Genomic DNA, 19308 nt, shown 5'->3' on the forward strand with positions numbered 1-19308 from the left:
GTGTATCTCTCTCCACTGCCTCAAGTCTCTGGACTGAAGGACCTGGTTCTCAGCCGGGTGACTTGGCTGCATTTTTTTTCTCTTTGCGGGGTGTCTGGCCTTTATGGCTTCTCTCTGTGTACACGTATCTCTGCCCTCACGCCGTGTATATAGGAGTCTCGGGCTTTGGGTCATGATGTCCCAATTATACTTGTAGGAGAGGCCCCCTCTGTCTTCCTGCTGTATCCCTTTGGCCCCATATCCCCCTCCCCCTTAAGTGCCCCATGCAGCGAAGGTCTGCAGATGGGGCTGTCGAGGGGTGAGAGGCTCTGGGGAGGGCTGGGCCGCCCGGGCTGTCCCGCCCAGAACAGGTGGGCCTCCTGACCTGGTTGACAGCTGCTTTGCCTGCCTCCCGCTTGCCCTGGCCCCCAGCCCCACCCCCACTCCACACCCGTGTCTGGGCACGTGCGGAAGGGGCGCTGGATGCAGTCACAAGGAGATGGCCTTGTTTTCCATACCTCTACCTGACAGCTGAGTGACAACCCACTGGGCTTTCAAGCAGGAGGGAGGCTGGAAAGGCGGCTGTTGCAGCGTCAGCCTCCCTGCATGAGTTACCCCAGCCCGGGGCATGAGGCCCAGCACCAGCCCTGCCTCCCCTAGGAGGCCTCCCTGCCCATGACCCTCACTGCTGGGCCTGGCAGGGCTGGGCTGGGGAAGTGGGGCGGGGGGTGGTGGCTGTACCACCCAGGGCTGAGCCTGGTGCTACCGTCAGGGGGCTCCCTGTCGAGCAGGGAGACGGATGTCGATAAACAGCCTCGCCGAGGCAGAGAAAGAATGGACCTGAAAGACCTGGTGTGTGGAGAGAGCTGCCCCGCTCCCCAGCTCCTTGCTTTCCCAGCACTAGTAGGGAGGTATTATTTGTTCCATTTCATAGAGGAGAATGTGGAAGCCCAGATGGTTAGGTGACCACCCAAGGTGACACAGCTGGTAAGGGCCAGGCTGAGGACCCTGTGGCCCACGGCTGGCTGGTCAGAGTGCGAACTCCGGATTCTTGGGCCCGAAGGCTCAGCTTGAGGTGGCTGAAGAGACTCTGGTCCCTGCTCTGCCAGTCACTGGCTGTGTGACCTCAGACAAGTCAGGTCACTTCTCTGACTTGACTTCCTCACCTGTGAAGTGGAGATGACAAGTCCTGTCATAGAGCTAGGAGTGTGAGGCTGAAATGAGGCCATATCTGTGAAGTGCTGAGGTGTCCCTGCAGGAGATGGGGCATCTGGGCCTTTTCCTTGGGAGGCCCTTCTGGCCCTTGATGCTCTCCCAAGCTCTCCATCCTAGGGTGGGCCTAACTGGTGCTGCCTCCTACTGGAAGCTGCCCCAGTTTTTTAAAGGCCTCAGAAGCACTGAGGATAGATGGTCTGGCTGTAGCTGGGGCTCTGAGGCAGGGTTCAGTGCCTTCTCACCCATCGGAGCACAGGGCTGGGGGGTGGGGCAAGGCAGCCTCTTCCCCTCCCCCAAGGGGGTGTCATTCACACCCCCACCCCTGAGTTCCTAGCAGAGGAGACCACTTTTCTAAGTATGCCTCATTGTAGTACAGGCTTGGGGACAGGCATGACCCCTGAGTCCGCGGGTCAGAGGGAGGGGGGGACCTAAGGTGTCCACGAGCAGAGGGATGAGCAGTGGCTGGATCAGGTAGGCTGGACCGGCCTGGCACTTGGGCACACTCAGCAGACATAGACCCTGGGCACAGTAGTGACCAGGGCAGCTCCACTGGTTGAGTCCCTACCCTGAGGGGCTCCCAAGGGTGGGGACTAGAAGGATGCCACAGACATGGACAACCCACCATGGCATTGCCACATGCAAAGAGTATCCACGCAGACTAGCAGGCCTTGATGGCTGGAGCCCAGACTCCAGCTGAGGCCAAGCTGAGGACTGGGAGGGAGAGTGGAGAGGGAAGAATAAGCCCCAGAGATCTGGGCCCTGGGGAGTTAGGGACCTTGCTCAGGACCACTCCAGGGCTTGGAGGAGACCTAGAGTAGAGTCCTTGCCTGGGAAGGGAATCTGTTGGAGGTGCGCCACCTGGGAAGGCTTCCTGGAGGAGGAGTGGGCCAGAGGCATAGAAACTGGTGGCAAGGGGCAGTAGGTAAGCTGAGTCCCAGGGGGTGGAACACAGAGAGGGCATCCTTAGACTGACTTCCAGCAAAACCTTCCCACAGAATACGGGCTGCCCTGTCAGGGATATGCACCTTGTCCCTGGGTGAGTGGGTGCAGAGTCTGGGTGACCCCTTAGGGACTCCATAATGCAGATCTTCAGAGCCTCAGGATGGAGGTGTTGGTGCCTAGATCTCCTTTTCCTCATCCTTAAAATGGGAAGAATAATCACATATACCTCACAGAGTGGTCAGAAGGATAAAATAATGCACAATGCTTAGAATAGTGCCTGGTGTGGAGTAAGGCTCAGTTAGCCTCTTTTACTGAGTGAACTGGGATCCAGCCTTGTCTGAGAGTGGCTGAGCCCTGCCCCTACCTTGCTGCATGACATTCAGCACTGACTTTACCTCTCTGGACCACCTTTTCTTCATATGTAGCAGGAGGTGACATTTTTGACTTTCTGGAATGGTGTGAAGCCCAAGGTAGGGACTGACCCCACAGTGCTGAGCCTGAAGGTGGGGTTTTCAGAGTTGGCAGCTGGAGTGGGGGGTGGCCTGGAGGCCTTGACTTTCACAAATGTGAGAAGTTATTGATTTTTTCTGAGTCCTTTTCAGGAGCCCAACAGGGGAGCCAAGAAGTAAACAGGAGATCTCCAGATCTGCCAGTAGCCGTGGGGATGGGAGTAGAGGGGCAAGGGTTGAGGGGCACAGTCCGGGGAGGCAGGCATTTGAGTTGCAGGAGGAGGCACTCCCTGCAGGGGGAGCACGTGAGCACAGACCTGCAGAGTGGGGGTCCAGGGTGCTTTGCGGGGAGGACAGGCCTTGAAGACCGGGGAGAGGGCGTGGATGGGCTCTCTGGGCCCGTGTGACTGCAGGTGGTGGGTGTGAGAGGAACAAGGCACTGCTCATCCTCTGCCTTCTGTCCCCCCAGGACATGCGGAAGCATGTGACCATGACCCTGCTGGACACAGAGCAGTCGTATGTGGAGTCACTGCGCACCCTGATGCAGGTGAGGCTTGAGGCTGGCCTGGCCTGGGTCCCTGAGAGCAACCATTCTGAGTCTAGGTGGCTGTCAGACATGTGGGAACAAACCCATTTTGTGGACAGGGGACTGAAGTTAGAGAGGAATGACCCTGGGGCATCCCATTCCTCCATGGGAGGAAGCCCCCTCCAGGGCAGGAGAGAATGCGGGAGGGGCCTTAATGCTGGTGTGACCGGGGCACCCCAGGGCAGATGCTCCCTCCTCCTACCGTCCTTCCACCTTCCTTGGCAGCCCTGAGTCTGAGCTTGGATCTGTGAATCCCCTCTGGTTCCCCACCCCCCGCCTTCACTTTATTCATTGACTGGAAAAATATTGGTTGAATGGAATTAAATGTTAGCACCTGCTTTGTGCCAGGCCCTGTTCCAGGTGCAGGAAACACAGGGTTGAATAAGAGATAAGCCTCTGCCACAGGAGCTGACAGTCCTGCTGGGCACATAGTTGAGTATATGGGCTCTCAAGGCATCAGGGGGCCCCGGGGAGGTGTGGGGTCAGGGAATTTTCCCTGGAGGAGGTGCTGGCTTCCTCCTACCCTGCCTTCTCAGCAGCAGGAACAGCATGTGCAAAGTCGAATAAGGAGAGGCCTGGCACTTTCAGGGGTCCATGTGGCCGGCACAGAGCACAAAGGGTCAGTCCTGTGGTGACACTGAGGGAGCCAGCAGAGCTCACGTGGTGGGGTCCCTCGATACCAGGAGGAGGGTTTGGACTCTACCAAGCGCCCTGGAGACTACTGAGAGGCTTTGAGCAGGGGTGATGTGTAGCCTCCCTCATGCTTTACAAAATCTGTCTGACTGCTGGGAAGAGGGGTAGCAGAAGAGGAGGCCAAGGCCACTGAGGTCAGGCAAGGGAGGAGAAGTCACGACCAGGCCAGAGGCTGCAGGGAGGGAGAGTTGGGGACAGACATTTAGGAAGTGGACTGGTCGGGCCAGGCATGGTAACTGGTTGGCTGTGTGGGGCAAGGTGGGGAAGCCCGGGATGATGCCTGGGCTCTGGCCTGGGCGATGAAGGCACTAGAGGAGCGCTACCTAGAACAGGTGGGGCGAGAGGGTGAGTCCAGGTTCAGATGCGTGGGTCTGGGAAAGCCCATGATCTGGGATGCACTTGTGGGTCTGGGGCCCAGGATAGAAAGCGTGGGTCTGAGCTGAAGTGGGGCCTGGCAATCACAGTTGAGGACAGGTTTGTTCAAGCCACCTGGGCAGAGCAAGAGCAAAGGGTGGAAGGGAGAGCCCTGGAAACATGCAGAGTATTCATTCATTCATTCACTGCACAAATCCGCAACAAGCACCTTCTGCGTAGCAGGCAGTGTTCTCTGTGGGGTTCAGCAGTGAGCATGAGTGGTAAGGTCCTGTCTCCTGGAGCTCACAGTCTGTGGCAGAGACTGACAGTAACCAGGCAGACCATGCGTGAGGACAAATGGTGATGCAAAAGTGCACGGAGAGTATACTTAGTGTATTTTTCAACCTTAAAAAGGAAGGAAATTCTGACACATGCTACAAGTTCTTTGACATTATGCTAAGTGAACTAAGCCAGTCACAAAAGGACAAATACTGAATGATTCCACTTATATGGGGTACCTAGAATGGCCAAATTCATAAAGACGGAAAGGAGAATGGGGTTGCCAGTGGCGGGGGAAAGGAGAAATGGGGAGTTGGTGTTTAATGGGTACAGAGTTTCAGTTGGGGAAGCTGAAAAAAAGTTGTGGAGATGAATGGTGGTGATGGTTCCATAACATGAATTTTCTTTCTTTCTTTCTTTCCTTCCTTCCTTCTTTCTTTCCTTCTTTCTTTTTCTTTCTCTCTCTCTTTCCTGTGTTGGGTCTTTGTTACTGCACGCGGGCTTTCTCTAGTTGCGGCGAGCAGGGGCTACTCTTCGTTGCGGTGCTCAGGCTTCTCATTGTGGTGGCTTTTCTTGTTGCGGAGCACGGGCTCTAGGCGCACGGGCTTCAGTAGTTGTGGCACATGGGCTTAGTTGCTCTGTGGCATGTGGGATCTTCCTGGGCCAGGGCTCGAACCCGTGTGCCCTGCATTGGCAGGCGGATTCTTAACCACTGCACCACCAGGGAAATCGCGACATGAATGTACTTTAATGTGGGCATACTGAACTGTTCACTTAAAAATGATTAAAATGGCAAATTTTATGCTATATATATTTTACCACAAAAATAAATGGCTTTTATGTATATATATTTTTTAAATGCATAGAGAGATGAGAACACAGACTGGGGGTCTGCCCTGGTGTCGAGGGCCAGAGTGTTGGGTGTTTAGCTGAGACCTGAAGGGTGGGTAGGAGTTAAGTAGGGGGAGAGCCCGGAGGGAGTTGTTCCAGGCGGAGAGCACAACAGGAACAACAGCTGGGAGGCTGGAGGAAACCTAGAGTAGCTAGGGATGGGGAGGTGGCCAGCGTGGCTGCTGGGCAAGGAGCTGGCCTTCACTGTGAGCACGAGGAAGTCACAGGAGGGCCATAACTGGAATTCCATCTTTAAGAGGTGCCCCTGCCTGCCAGGCAGGAGTAGACATGCAGGGGTCTGAGGGGTCCTTTGTCGTCCCCTAGGTGGGAGTCAAAGGCATGGGAGTCAAGACAGTCCAGGGATTGAGTCACTTGCCTCCCTTCTGGGTGATGCTAGCCTAATCACCTCACTCCTCTGAGCCTCCGTGTTTTTGTCTGCAAGATGTAACTAATCATCCCCTTCTCTCAGCGCGAAGATTAAAAGGTGATGGGGCTGGGCGTGCCTCTCTACCTCTGAGTCTCCAGGCTGCAGGGCTGCACACGTGGAGGCTTGCAGGGCCTGCGGGTGGAAGAGCTAAGGGAGGATGGTGCTGAGGACACCAGACTGAGAGTTGGGTGGGGAGGGGTGGAGGTGGGCCAAAACAGTGTCAGCTGAAGCCAGCTGTCACTCGAGGCAGCCCTGGTGTGTTGGAGGGACTGAGGTCCAGCCCAGGGGTGCGGAGCACAGCTCTGGAGCTAGGCCACCAGTGTTCAAACTTGGCACTACCTCTTGACCAGCCGTGTGACCTGGAACAAGTTACATATCCAGTCTCTACCTCTGTTTCCTTGTCTGTTGAGTGGGAATAGTAATAGTACATGTCTCAGGTGCAGATTACGAGATGCGTGAATAATTTAGCATACTGCCTGGCAATTCTACCTGCATGCATGCATGTGTGTGTGAGTGTGTGTATGTAAAATCACCTTTAATCCTTTTATTAACCTTGTGAGGCAGATATTATAATGCTCTTCTTCATCTGAGGAAATGAAGGCTCAAAGAGGTTAAGAAACCTGCCCAGGGTCATCCATCTATTAAGTGGTAACAGACTGTTAAGTCTGTTTGGGCTGCTGTAATAAAAATTCCCTAGACTGGGTGGCTTAAACAAATTGAAATTTATTTCTCATAGTTTTGGAGGCTGGGAAGTCCAAGATCAAAGTGCTGGCAGATTCATTGCTGGTGAGGACTGGCTTCCTGGTCTATGGAAGGCTGTCTTTTCACTGTGTCTTCTTCCTTGGTGAAAGGGCTGAGGGAGCTCTCTGGAGCCTCTTTTAAAGGGCGCAAATCCCATTCACAAGAGCTTGACCGTCATGACCGACTTACCTCCCAAAGGCCCCACCTCCAAATAACCGCCACATCAGGGATTAGGTTTCAACATACGAATTTTGGGGGGACACATTCAGACTGTAGCAAGTAGTACTAAGAGCTGACATTTATTGAGTGCTTAATATGTGTGTGTTATATAAGTTAATTCATATAAACCTCACTATAAACCCCCATTTTACAGATGATAAAACTAAGCACAGAGAAGTAAGGCAACTTGCTCAGGTTCACAGAGCTAGGAAGTGCCATAGCCTGGGTTGAATCCCTGTCAGTCTCACTCTACGGTGCTCCCTAAGCATAGGTGATATTCAAACAGATTGGACTCTACAGCCCCGGTGTTCCCTTCGTAGTGACCACTGCCACCCAAATTGATTGGTATTGTTCCTGCAGGCCAGGAGTTTAAAATGAAGAAAGAAATTAAATACCAAGGTTAATAGCCGGAAAGAGGTGGGATTTGAACCCAGGTCCTAAAGCTGCACCCATTCCTCAGTGTCACCCTCAACCTTGGAGTCTTTCTTCAACTCCCAATTCCTAGCTAACAACCCCTCTTTCCCTGTCTTATTTCCCACTGCACTTACTACCTTCTGATATACTGTGTGATAATTTTGTTACTTATGGTGCTTATTTTCCACCTCCTTCCACTAAATTGTCAACTGCACAAGCACAGGGACTTTTGCCTGCAGCCTGTGCTTAGAAGGCGGGACACACAATAGTTGCTCAGCGAGTATGTGGTGAGTGAACGCAGGTGCTGGCTCCTAGCAGGTTCTGCATCGGGTTCCCAGTCACTGTTTATTCTTTCCTTCCACTGTGTGCAGGCTTCTTTGTGAGGCGCTGGGACCTGGAAGTGAGCGGTTTAGCTCCTGCTCCTTGGGCAACAGACCTTGGCACAGATCCGGCCCTGGTTCAGACTAGCCTAGGAGCTGTGAGAGGGAGGCCGCCTGTCTCCTCACCAACCTTTTCAGAATCCCAAACCAGGCGAGAGGATTCTGTTGAGCTTTACTTTCTCAAGCTTGTTTTACAACAAGCTAGGTTTTTAAAATGTTTGATATAAATTTTATTGCAGTATTCCATATACTTTTTCAAACAGCCTTGTTTCTTTGGCTTGTAGTTACAATTTAGGCCAGTAGAGGGCGACATCTAAATGAGACAGCAGCCACTGAGCAGGGCTATTCATGCTCAGGAAACACCACTGAATGCAGATTTGAGGTGAAAAATGGGAGTTTTAGTCACTGATTGACCAGAAGATCTGAAAACTGTGAAAACAGTGTTAAGATAGTGTCAAATAAGCCTTCAGTAACTTTCCATATGCCCCCCCATACCCCTCCCTGCTTTATTTTCCCCACAGCAATTAACACCTTTTAATTTACCACAGGACTTCCACATGTAGTTGATTCTAAGACACATTCTTCACATTTTACCGTCTCTGAAATCCAGGTTCATTCTATAATTGATGGCCTATAATAACTTAATTGGCAGCAGATTTTTTGAGATAAATAAGATTAATGATGCATCTAAAATGGATAACTAATAAGAATCTGCTGTATAAAAAAATTAAATTAAATTAAAAAAAAAAGTCAGTTACATAGGACCATGTGTTGTCTGAGTTCATTTATATGAACCACCCAGAAAAGGCAAATCCATAGAGAAGGTAGATTAGTGGTTGCCAAGGGCTGGAAGGGTTGTAGGGAGTGGGGAGTGAGTGACTGTTAATGGGCATGGGATTTGTTTTGGGAAGATAATGAAAATGTTCTAAAATTGATTGTGGTGATAGTTGCATAACTGCGAACATACTAAAAACCATTGCATTGTATATTCTAAAAGAGTGACTTGTGTGGAATGTGAATTATAGTTCAATAAAATTGTTTTTCAAAAAAATGGATTAATGATGCATCTTAAATTTGATGAAATGTGGGTTTATTTATTTATTTATTTTATTTGTGTGTTTCATCTGACTAGATTGTATGCTCTATCAGGGCAGGGATTTTGATCTTTCTTGTTCACTGCTGTCTCCCAGTTCTTAGAACAGTGCCTGGCACATAGTAAGTGCTCAAAAAAATAATTGCTGAATTAGGGTGTGGGGTCTCCCAGGAGCCCAGTCTTCATGCTTTCCTCACTCCAAGCTCTGTTCATTCACGCATCCGACAGATCTTTCCCAAGACCCCTCACCCCCATCCTGTGCCAGGCCCTGGGCGGCAGAGTGAGGGGCGTGGGAATAGATCTTCCCATCTCCCTCCCAGAGCTCCGAGTCTAATGAGGGAGATCCGGGAGGCAGGGCCACTGAGCTGCAGGCCCAGTTGATTTTGTGTGTACCCTATGCTGGTGGGTTGGGGTGCCATCTCTCTGAGGGAACCTGTACTGACCCTGTGGGTCCCCCAGGGCTATATGCAGCCACTGAAGCAGCCAGAGAACTCCTTGCTATGTGACCCGTCGCTGGTGGATGAGATTTTTGACCAGATCCCAGAGCTCCTGGCGCACCATGAGCAGTTCCTGGAGCAGGTGCGGCACTGCGTGCAGACCTGGCATGCCCAGCAGAAGGTGGGAGACCTGCTTGTCCAGTCGGTGAGTGGCCCTGCTGTCCACTGCTATAGCCCCCACAAGCTCTGGCGTCTCCTCGGAGGGGCTGGGTGCTGCCATGGACCCCTCCACCCCTCCTGGAGACTGACTCTGATCCCTGATCCAACCCCAGAACTTGACCAGACACTGGTAGTGACCCCAGATCCTGGATTGACCTGAACCTGGACACTGCCCATCCCTAGAGCTTGGCTGGACTCTGGCATGGATCCCAACCCCAACCAGACACTGACCCTGACCTTGGACCCAATCCCAGTTGCTGGCACTGACCTGACCCTACTCCTGACCCTGAGCTGCCACTGACCGTGACCCAGACCTCAAATGGATGCTCTTACTGACCTCAACCCCTACCTTAACCTGAATGTAAACAATTGCCCTGATCCTGACCCTGGACTTGGGCTTGATGTTGACACTGGCCTAGTCTTGACTAGCTCTTTTCTCTATCAGACATTTTAATAATAATGGCTATTTGGCACTTATTATGTGCTAGGCATTCTAAATATATTGTACATATCAACAACATTAAGGAGAAAGGTATGATTATTCCCAAGTTTAAAGTTGATGACTCTGGGAATTCCCTGGTGGTCCAGTGGTTAGGACTCTGTGCTTTCACTGCCTAGGGCCTGGGTTTGATCCCTGGTCGGGGAAGTAAGATCCTGCAAGCTGTGCGGGGCATGGCCAAAAAAACCCCACAAAAAGCAAACAAACAAAAAATAAAGTTTATGACTCTGCCATGTAGAGAGAGAAAAAGTAACCTGATCAAAGTCAGTTAGTAAGTGGTGGAGGATTCACCCCCAAGAAACCTGGTTCCAGCGCCCACGCTCTACCCTACACTGTCCGCCCTTTCACCACCTCCAAGACTTCCGCCTGTGAGCTTTTCAAGATCCTGCAATAGTGATTGGGACCTTAGGAAAGGTATTGGCTTCAGAGTTCAAAAAGGACTGCAAAAGCAAAACGAATGAACGTTCAACTAAATGTTTGTAAAACATAACAAGCCATTTTCTTTAATTGTTAAATTTAGTATTCATTTACATGAATTTAATTCCATTTGAAAAAATTTCAGTTACATTTTGTTATTTTGCCAGAATTCCCAAAAAGGCATGATGATGGATGAGAAATCCTAGTGAAACACAAACTAAAGGCTTACTCAGAGCCAAATAATTCAAGTGAAATTGTAAAACTCCTTCCAAAAAATTCTACTAGCAAAAAAACACCTTATCTATTTTTATGGGATGTGGGTGTGTTTGCATGTGTTTGTGATGTTGTGGGGTGGACCTTGGGCCTAAGAAGGTCCCTGCTGACCTGCAAATCGATGTGATGAGAACTTTGGCCCCGTGGTGGTGGGACCCCAGCTTGAGTGCTGATGTCTCCAGCCCATCACAACCCTCACTGTCACTGGGTTCATCCCCCTGCCTGGACCTTGATGCTGACCAAGGACAGCAGTGGAAGCCTATGCTGACAGAGGGGTCAGCATAGGGTGCCCTGTCCCAGGATCAGGGGAGGGGTGGTTTGAGGGGCTGTCTTCCTCCCCGAGCTGCTTCAGCCTCTGCCCTGCAGTACATCTGGGGTGGGGGGACAAGTGGCCTCTATAACCTAGAAACATGGATTTGGAGGCCCAGAGGGGGCCAGAAACATCACCACAGGTCACCTGGTCCATCCATGGTGCAGCTGAGACAGGAACTGGGGTATCAGAACTTCCAGCCAGGGTTTCTGACCGAGAATATCCACATTTAGCCCAGCCATCAGCCAGCCAGCAGGTATTAGCCACCAGGCAGTGTGTGCCAGCCCTGAGCAGGGCTTTACTAGGAGGGATGGGAGCACCTGTCTCCTTGGAGAGGGAAGACTTGTCTTGGGGGATCAGGGAGGCCAGAGGCCAGGTATAGTTCCAGGCAGAGCCCTTGTCAGGGCAGGGAGTACTTCCTGGAGGCGGCAGTACTGGAGCTCAGCCTTAGGGTGGGTGAGATTTGGATGGCGGAAGGGCCTTCCTGGTGGAGGGAATTACATGAGCAAAAGCCACACAGCAGGAAAGAGCCTGTGTCACTCAGAGGACAGTGAGGAGGGAGACCTGCCTGGTTGGACTTGGTGGGGTTGGAGACCAGGGGATGGCAAAGCCCAGTTGGAAGAGAGAGAACCTGGTCTGAGCGCACAGAACATGTCCAGGCACACATATGTACATGTGCATATGATCACACACAGATAAGAAACTGTGTGTGTGCACACGCTTAATCACACAGTCACACATATGACATGTACACATGACACAGGAGCACATGCCCAATCCCTTAGAGACCATATCATTTCCAGATGGAGAGAAAAGATGTTGGCTCGCAAATTAGTGGAAACCAAGACAGGGTGAGGTGGGGTAGGGGACACCTTGAGGGTCCCCAACCTGCCTCTTCACCCACAGTTCTCCAAGGACGTCCTGGTCAACATCTACTCTGCCTATGTCGATAACTTTCTCAATGCAAAGGACGCCGTGCGTGTGGCTAAGGAGGCGAGGCCTGCCTTTCTCAAGTTCCTGGAGGTACTGGGGCTGGGCAGGGGGATGGAGGCCACCCTCCGTGGGCCAGCTTTGGGGGCCCCAGGAGCCCCCAGCCTGGACACCAGAGCCCTACCCTGTGGGTCAGTGTCTGCCCTTGGGCTGAGCTGGAGGGGCTTGCTGGGGACCTGTCCCATGACATTTCCATCTTTGCATGTCATTCCTCACTTGGGTGCCCATCCACCCTGTTTTGGGTTTCAGCAAAGCATGCGTGAGAACAAGGAGAAGCAGGCACTGTCCGACCTCATGATCAAGCCCGTGCAGCGGATCCCACGCTATGAGCTTCTGGTGAAGGTGGGCATGGGGCTGGGTGGGCAGGTGGGCAAAGCCTGGAGGCATGTGGGGATGCAGGGGGCTCTGTGGCCCCCACTTGGTGGAGACACAAGGGTCGGGTAGGAAAGGAAGTCCTCTCTGGAGTCTACCCCCAGTCCCTCCTCTTCCAGCAGTCACTGTGGGGCCCCAGGGCCTGACAGGGGCAGCTAAGCAGAGGTCTGGTGCCCCTTCCCGCCCCAGGACCTCCTAAAGCACACGCCTGAGGACCACCCGGACCACCCGCTCCTGCTGGATGCACAGCGCAACATCAAGCAGGTGGCTGAACGCATCAACAAGGGCGTGCGGAGTGCCGAGGAGGCGGAGCGGCATGCCCGTGTGCTGCAGGAGATCGAGGCCCACATCGAGGGCATGGAGGATGTGAGTGCCGCCCTGCACCACTCCACCCATGCCTGGTTCCAACCTGGAACTGTGGCCATGTCCACGTCCACAGCAGTGTCTGCGGTGTGTTTGCATCCATCTCTGTCCACATCTGTGTCCTCTCCTGTGTCTGTTTCTGGCCACATATCCCGTGGCCTGACAACACAGCATCAAGAGGGTGGACAAGATGTTGCTTCCACTGGCCTGGCCCATGGAGCGGGGCCAAGGCGTCACCGGGGTCTGGGGAGCGGAGGGAGTCATAATGAGCCTTCAAGATGCCTTGTCCCTCCTGCCCGACAGCTCCAGGCCCCTCTGCGGCGGTTCCTGAGGCAGGAGATGGTCATTGAAGTGGTAAGAAGTGTCCCGTTATCTGCCCACCTGTCGCCACCTCCCTGCTTTCTTCACACTTCTGCTCACAGCTTCTGCCCACGGGCCTCCTGCTCTTCCACCGCAGCCGGAGCCCTGGGTCAGGTCCCAGCTCTGCCTCTGCCTCTGCCTCTGGGCATGCGGGGGAGCCCTCCCCCCTCCCTGGGCCTGGCTGTCCCCTTGGGCATGGTGGGCAGGAGGGTGGGCCTCTGGGCCTGAATCCTGCGTCGGGCCCCACAGAAGGCAGTCGGTGGCAAGAAGGACCGGTCCCTTTTCCTGTTCACGGACCTCATCCTTTGCACCACCCTGAAGCGGAAGTCAGGCTCCCTGCGGCGCAGCTCCATGAGCCTGTGAGTGGCCGGGATACAGCTGGGGAGCTCGGGCAGGGGGGAGCGGTTGTCCCTCCGTGGGCCCACTCCCCAGCCCTGGCCAGAGCACCCCCTTGGCTCCCCACAGGTACACGGCAGCCAGCGTCATTGACACGGCCAGCAAGTACAAGCTGCTGTGGAAGCTGCCTCTGGAAGACGCAGACATCATCAAAGGTGGGACTGGCTCAGGCCTGCCCGGGGTTCTGGGCTTTGGGGGTCTTCCTCTGAGAAGCCTGCCTGGGGGGTTTGAGCTGTGGTCAGGTTGGCTGGCTATCTATCTGCTTTTCTGCTTTCTGGCCTCACTTTCCCATCCTGTCCAAGGGGGCTGGCGTGCGGGATCCGGTTTGTGCCCTGCAGAGCCGGACCAGGGCCTGTCCGTGCAGACCACCTTCTGACTGGGCAGGGGCCTGCCACGGGCTAGCAGGTGGACTAGGCTGCGGTGGTGCAGGGAGCGCAGACATACCCGTAGCCTTGATTCAGTGCATAAGCGCGTTTAGGCGCCTCATAGTAGATGATGGCGCACTGTTCTGGGCCACCAGTTTTGTGCCTGGGGAACAGACTCAAGTCAGTCCAGTCAAAAGGCTGGTTGGAATGATCCTTTTGTTTGGGGCGGAGACTGTTGGGAGCTGAGGCAGCGGCTTCAAAGAACCTCTCCTCCTGCTGTGTGTTCCTCCCTCCCCCCTCCTCCCCCACTCCCCTCTGTGCCGGTTCTCCTCACTGCTGTCAGCTTTCTCTGCCTCCTAGTAACTCCCGTGATCCCTCATGGCCTTTTCTGCATCGCGGCCTTTCTCCCTCAGCTCTCAGCCCCAGCTGCTCCAGGATGCTCAGTTCACCTTCCTGAGTGGGGTGGTGGTTCTGGGATGGTGGTGAGGGCACCTCTGGACCGGCAGGCAGGTCAGGCCCAGACTCTGTCCCTGAGCTCTCTTGAGGTGGCCCTCGGGGTGAGGGAGAGGCTCACTCAGCCCCTAGGTGAACCCAGGCCTGCCCCACACGGGCCCCTGTGTAGGAAGACAAGCTGATTATTGGTCTGGTTCATCTCTTCTCACTAGAGAACAGGCCAGTGGAGAAAATGACTCCCTTTAGGTTAGGTGTCCACACCTGCTCCAGTCAGCTGTGGCCAGAGAGGGGCAGGGTCATAGGGAAGAAAGCGTGGCTGCCCAGGTTGGGGAGGGTTCTGGGGGAACAGTTTCCCCTCAGAAGGAGCAGGAGATATCCTCAGCCCTGGCTTGTCTAGTACCCTCCACTGCCGTCTACTCAGCCCATTGGTGGGCCACGGGTCCAGGGCATTCGCCCCCAGCCAGGCCTGTAGGGCCAGCTACTTGGTAGTGGTCAGGTACGGGGTAGGACCAGAGAATCTAGGTCGTCAGCTCATTGCTCCCTCCTTTGTGGGGGAATTGAGTCCCTGGTCAGCAAATTTGACTGCCGGAGGCTCTGCCTGCCCAGCTGACTCCCCTGTGGGAGTCTGTACCACCCAGCACTCCAGCATCAGCTGGAGCCTGCATAACCTGCAGGGCCGTCTGCTGTTTATCCTTTGTGCTCTTCCAGGGAGTTCTCCAAGGGACCGACACCCTGTGCCAGGTGGCTGTGAATCAGGCCCAGTCCCCTGCTCTTGGGCCTGGAGGTTCTGTCCAAGCTGCCCATTAACTTTGGGGTTAATGTTAACCTGAGGTCTTGTGGTTTACAAGCTGTCAGTTAGTCAGGCTGTTCCCTGCACCCAACTGCAAGTTGTGAGGGGAAGGGAGGAGTGTCTGTCCAAGCCTGACCTTGTCTGTGTCTGGATCTGCCCATGGCCTTCCTCTGTCCCCACTAGGGGCATCCCAAGCCGCCAATCGAGAGAACATCCAGAAAGCTATCAGCCGCCTGGACGAGGACCTGACCACCCTGGGCCAGATGAGCAAGCTCTCTGAGAGCCTCGGTTTCCCCCACCAGGTCTGCCCCTTCTGCCTGAGATTCCCTAACCCAGTCTGAAGGAGAAATAACAGCCTTGTCATTTGCCTGAGGGAGAGGACATCCCTGTCAGTTACCTGAGGGGGAAAATACAGCCTCACCCCATCTGAAGGAGGTCATGTGTTCCAGGCCTAAGGGTGGAGACACAGCTCCATCCCCAGCTGAGGGAGGAGAGAGGGCCCATCATGTCTATGGGAGGTATCCAGGCTACCTTGTGGTCTCAGGGGGTAAACAGAGTCCCATTTTCTGTCTGAGGGAAAAGGCAGATCCCCAGTCCCATCCCCAGGTCAGGATCAGGCTGTGGGGAGAAGTGAGGCCCTGAGGCCTGGGCCCCCATCCTTGCAGAGCCTGGACGATGCACTGCGGGACCTCTCGGCTGCCATGCACCGGGACTTGTCGGAGAAGCAGGCGCTGTGCTATGCGCTTTCCTTCCCTCCCACCAAGCTGGAGCTGTGCACCACGAGGCCCGAGGGCACCGACTCCTTCATCTTTGAGTTCCCCCACCCTGACGCCCGCCTTGGCTTCGAGCAGGCCTTTGATGAGGCCAAGAGGAAACTGGGTAAGCCAGGGCCCGGGCCAGTGCCCTTCTCCCAGAACCTCCAGGCAGTGGGCAGCACCTTGCAGCTGTCTGTGACATCAGGAGCCAGAAATCCTGAGACTGCCATGTCCTGTGTTCCAGTCCCTGCTGGTGGGAGGGTGGACTTAGACTTCTGCAGAGAAATATAGGACTTCCCCAGGGCCTCCTTGGCAGGGATTCTGTGGATAGGGTCAGCTTAGGGCAGGGGCCCTATCGTGGGAGTAGATGGCCAGGACCTCCCCCTCAGCCCCATACACACACATACACACACACACACACACACGCACACGCACACGCACACACACACACACACACACACCACATACACACACACACACTGAGCAGGCCTGGATCAGGGAAAGCTGTTGATTGGGGTCCATAGAAAATCCTTAGAGACCTCTGGGTCTACCCCTTTCATTGTACAGATGGGAAAATTGAGGCCAAGGACAAGTAGGACATAACCCACAGCCACCTCATTCTCCCTGGAGAGACCCTGAGAGGCAGGAGAGGAAGGGAGACGGGCAAGGTCAGGACCAGGGTGAGGTGAGTGCTAAGTAATGTCTGTCTGTCCATCTCCTCTACAGCCTCCAGCAAAAGCTGTCTAGACCCTGAGTTCCTGAAGGCCATTCCCATCATGAAAACCCGCAGCGGCATGCAGGTGTGTGTATGCACCTGGGTAGGTGGGGTCATGTAGTCTAAGCCAGCATGTGTTCGTGTGTTTTTGTTCTGTGTACAGCATCATGTACATGTCTTAAACATTGCAGTGGCTCCCTATGTCTTTGTACAGCTCTCTGCACAAGCACATGGACAGTGCATATGTGTCACATGTATAAGGGTACATTCGTGCATGTATGTATCTGTGCATGTGAACAGAACTATACCATTGATGTGAAAGTGTCTAATTTATGTGCTTGTATACGTCTGCATACATATGGACAAAAGTTCCCATTTTTTGCATTTGTTACACACATACATGTATGTGTGATCATATTTGGAGTAGATATATGTGTACACACATATATGAATATATGATACCTATATCACAGAGGGATGTGTGCATTTGATGTGTAAAGAGTGTCATGTGTGCTGTATGTGTGCACGTGTATGCATAGTGTGTGTTGAGAATCCATACACACCCACGAGGGCCTGGAGAGCAGTGTGGAGTTGGCAGCAATTCCTCCATTCACCTTCCCCCATCCTTTGGCGCTTTCTGCAGTTCTCCTGCGCAGCCCCGACCCTGAGCAGCTGCCCCGAGCCCACGCCCGAGGTGTGGGTGTGCAACAGCGACGGCTACGTGGGCCAGGTGTGCCTGCTGAGCCTGCGCGCCGAGCCTGATGTGGAGGCCTGCATCGCCGTCTGCTCCGCCCGCATCCTCTGCATCGGGGCGGTGCCAGGCCTGCAGCGCCGGTGCCACAGGTGAGGCGCGGGCCACGGCCGGCCGGCCGGGGCCTGGGCCTGGGGACAGAGTCCCCACCCCCAACACACACTGAGGCCCTTCTGAAGTGGTGTGGGCGTGTCCTGTGAATGTGGGCGGGGCCTGGAGGGTGTGCCGGCGAGTGCGGCAGAACCTGGCTACTAGCGGCTCTCGTTTGTCCCCACACTTCGTCTCTCAGGGAGCAGACTGCATCTCTGAGGAACCCCCCAGAGACGGCACCCGAGCCCACTGGGCCAGAACTGGACGTCGAGGCAGCAGACGAGGAAGCGGCGACGCTGGCCGAGCCGGGGCCCCAGCCCTGCCTGCACATTTCCATTGCGGGCTCGGGCCTGGAGATGGCACCAGGCCCCCCCGAGGGTGATCCCCGCCCGGAGTTGGTGCCCTTTGACAGTGACTCTGACGATGAGTCTTCGCCCAGCCCCTCAGGGACCCTGCAGAGCCAGGCCAGCCGGTCCACCATCTCCTCTAGCTTTGGCAGTGAGTATCCAGCTGGGACTGTCAGGCAGGGTGGACTGCCCAGAGCAGGGGGCAGCCCAGCTGTTACTGATGGGTGAGTAGGGATGGGCATAGGCAAAGGCATGGAATCAAGCCTCAGGATGTTAGCACAGAGAGCACTGGGGGCAGCGGCTATGACACCAAGGATCCAGAGAGCATGGGATGGTCTGGCTGGATCCTGAGGACCCTGGAATGTCCAGTTGAGGAAGATGGAGTCGGTGGGGTGGAGTGGTTGGTCCCTCTGTCCATGGTGGTGGATTGGAGGGGGCCAGGCTAGGACTAGGAGCCTGTAGCACGGAGCTGTCAGTCAGCAGGGTAACAAGGGCTGAGCTGATGCAGAGGTCTGGGGGTGTGGGGAGAACAATGGTGGGAGGCCCTGAGGCGGGGCATGGCCCAGAAGGGTGCATTGAGGGAAGATTAAGGCCTAGAAAGATACTGGGTCTTGGGCCTGGCAGAGGGGAATGGAGAAAGAGACCTTTGTCTTTCTCAGATGAGGAGACCCCGAGCTCCAAGGAGGCCACAGCAGAGACTACCAGTTCGGAGGAGGAGCAGGAGCCTGGCTTCCTACCACTGTCTGGCTCCTTCGGGCCTGGCAGTCCCTGCGGCACCAGCCCAGTGGATGGGAGAGCCCTTCGCCGGTCCAGCCGTGGCTCCTTCACCCGTGGCAGCCTGGAGGACCTGCTGAGTGTTGACCCTGAGGCCTACCAGAGCTCTGTGTGGCTGGGCACTGAGGATGGCTGGTAGGAACAGGGGAGGTGCTGGGGTCACGGTGCCAGAACCTGAGGTCCCTGTTTTAGAAATTGTATGGTGTCCTGAAGCAGAAGTAGGAGGGCTTTGGTTCAGACCTCAAGGGTACTGCCAGCCGGGGCTGCCAGAGGGTCTGAAACCCACAGGGAGGCCGTGGGATTTTGGTACCTTAGGCGGGCACCTGCCAGGAGGAGATCCTGGTGGAGGCAAGTAGGCAAATAGGGGTGACTCCAGGGATTGGTATGCCCAAGCACTTGTCACAGGTACACACCACTGATCCACAGCGTCCACGTGTACCAGTCCTCTGACAGCATCCGTGATCGCAGGAACAGCTTGAAGCTCCAGCACGCGGCCTCTGTGACCTGCATCCTGTAAGGCCCCTGGTTGGCTCTTCTGGTTCAGACCCTTCTCCGCTACACATGCAGACCTCCTTCTGCCCACTCGGGTCCCCTTCCCTACGGCCCCTCCTTTCAGTGGCCAGAGGCCTGCCCTAGGCTAACTGTGCCTCTCACACACCGTGTCCTTGTGCAAGTCACTACCTCTTCTTAGACTCAGGTGCCCACCACCTAGAGAACGGGGGGGTGGGAGGAGGTGGTCTCTCAGGAACCATAGCCATTCCATCTGTGAGTCCCTCGGCCCAGGTGATCTCCTTTGGCTTTTTGAAACCCTTGATGACTCCTTTTCCTTGCCTAGGTATCTGAATAACCAGGTGTTTGTGTCTCTGGCCAATGGAGAGCTCGTGGTCTACCAAAGAGAAGTAGGTGAGTGCCCACCCCTCCCCCTCCCCCCGGAGCCCCTTGCTGGTATTGGATTTCCCTCTCGAGCAAG

The 19308-nt window shown here is 54.7% G+C and overlaps 1 protein-coding gene across 3 annotated transcripts in view; it reads left to right on the forward strand.

The window, feature by feature from the left end:
- Nucleotides 1–19308, forward strand: part of ARHGEF17 (Rho guanine nucleotide exchange factor 17) — a 59378-nt gene that overhangs the window by 34469 nt on the left and 5601 nt on the right. For 2 of the 3 annotated variants that reach the window (XR_014231750.1, XM_082343131.1), the window contains exons 2-17: nt 3055–3132; nt 9122–9304; nt 11724–11840; nt 12057–12149; nt 12369–12545; nt 12846–12896; nt 13152–13261; nt 13368–13453; nt 15090–15208; nt 15572–15785; nt 16388–16461; nt 17020–17219; nt 17417–17715; nt 18224–18473; nt 18765–18851; nt 19174–19241. Coding sequence is in view for 2 of the 3 variants with exons in the window: in XM_082343131.1 (XP_082199257.1) it covers nt 3055–3132; nt 9122–9304; nt 11724–11840; nt 12057–12149; nt 12369–12545; nt 12846–12896; nt 13152–13261; nt 13368–13453; nt 15090–15208; nt 15572–15785; nt 16388–16461; nt 17020–17219; nt 17417–17715; nt 18224–18473; nt 18765–18851; nt 19174–19241 (2206 nt within the window). In the remaining variant the exon portion in view is untranslated. The remainder of the gene's footprint in view (nt 1–3054; nt 3133–9121; nt 9305–11723; nt 11841–12056; nt 12150–12368; nt 12546–12845; nt 12897–13151; nt 13262–13367; nt 13454–15089; nt 15209–15571; nt 15786–16387; nt 16462–17019; nt 17220–17416; nt 17716–18223; nt 18474–18764; nt 18852–19173; nt 19242–19308) is intronic. The other variant, XM_082343132.1, reaches the window with a different exon arrangement.

The sequence above is a fragment of the Balaenoptera borealis genome (genome assembly GCF_965194805.1).
Source record: "Balaenoptera borealis genome assembly, chromosome: 11".
Lineage (NCBI taxonomy): Eukaryota > Metazoa > Chordata > Mammalia > Artiodactyla > Balaenopteridae > Balaenoptera > Balaenoptera borealis.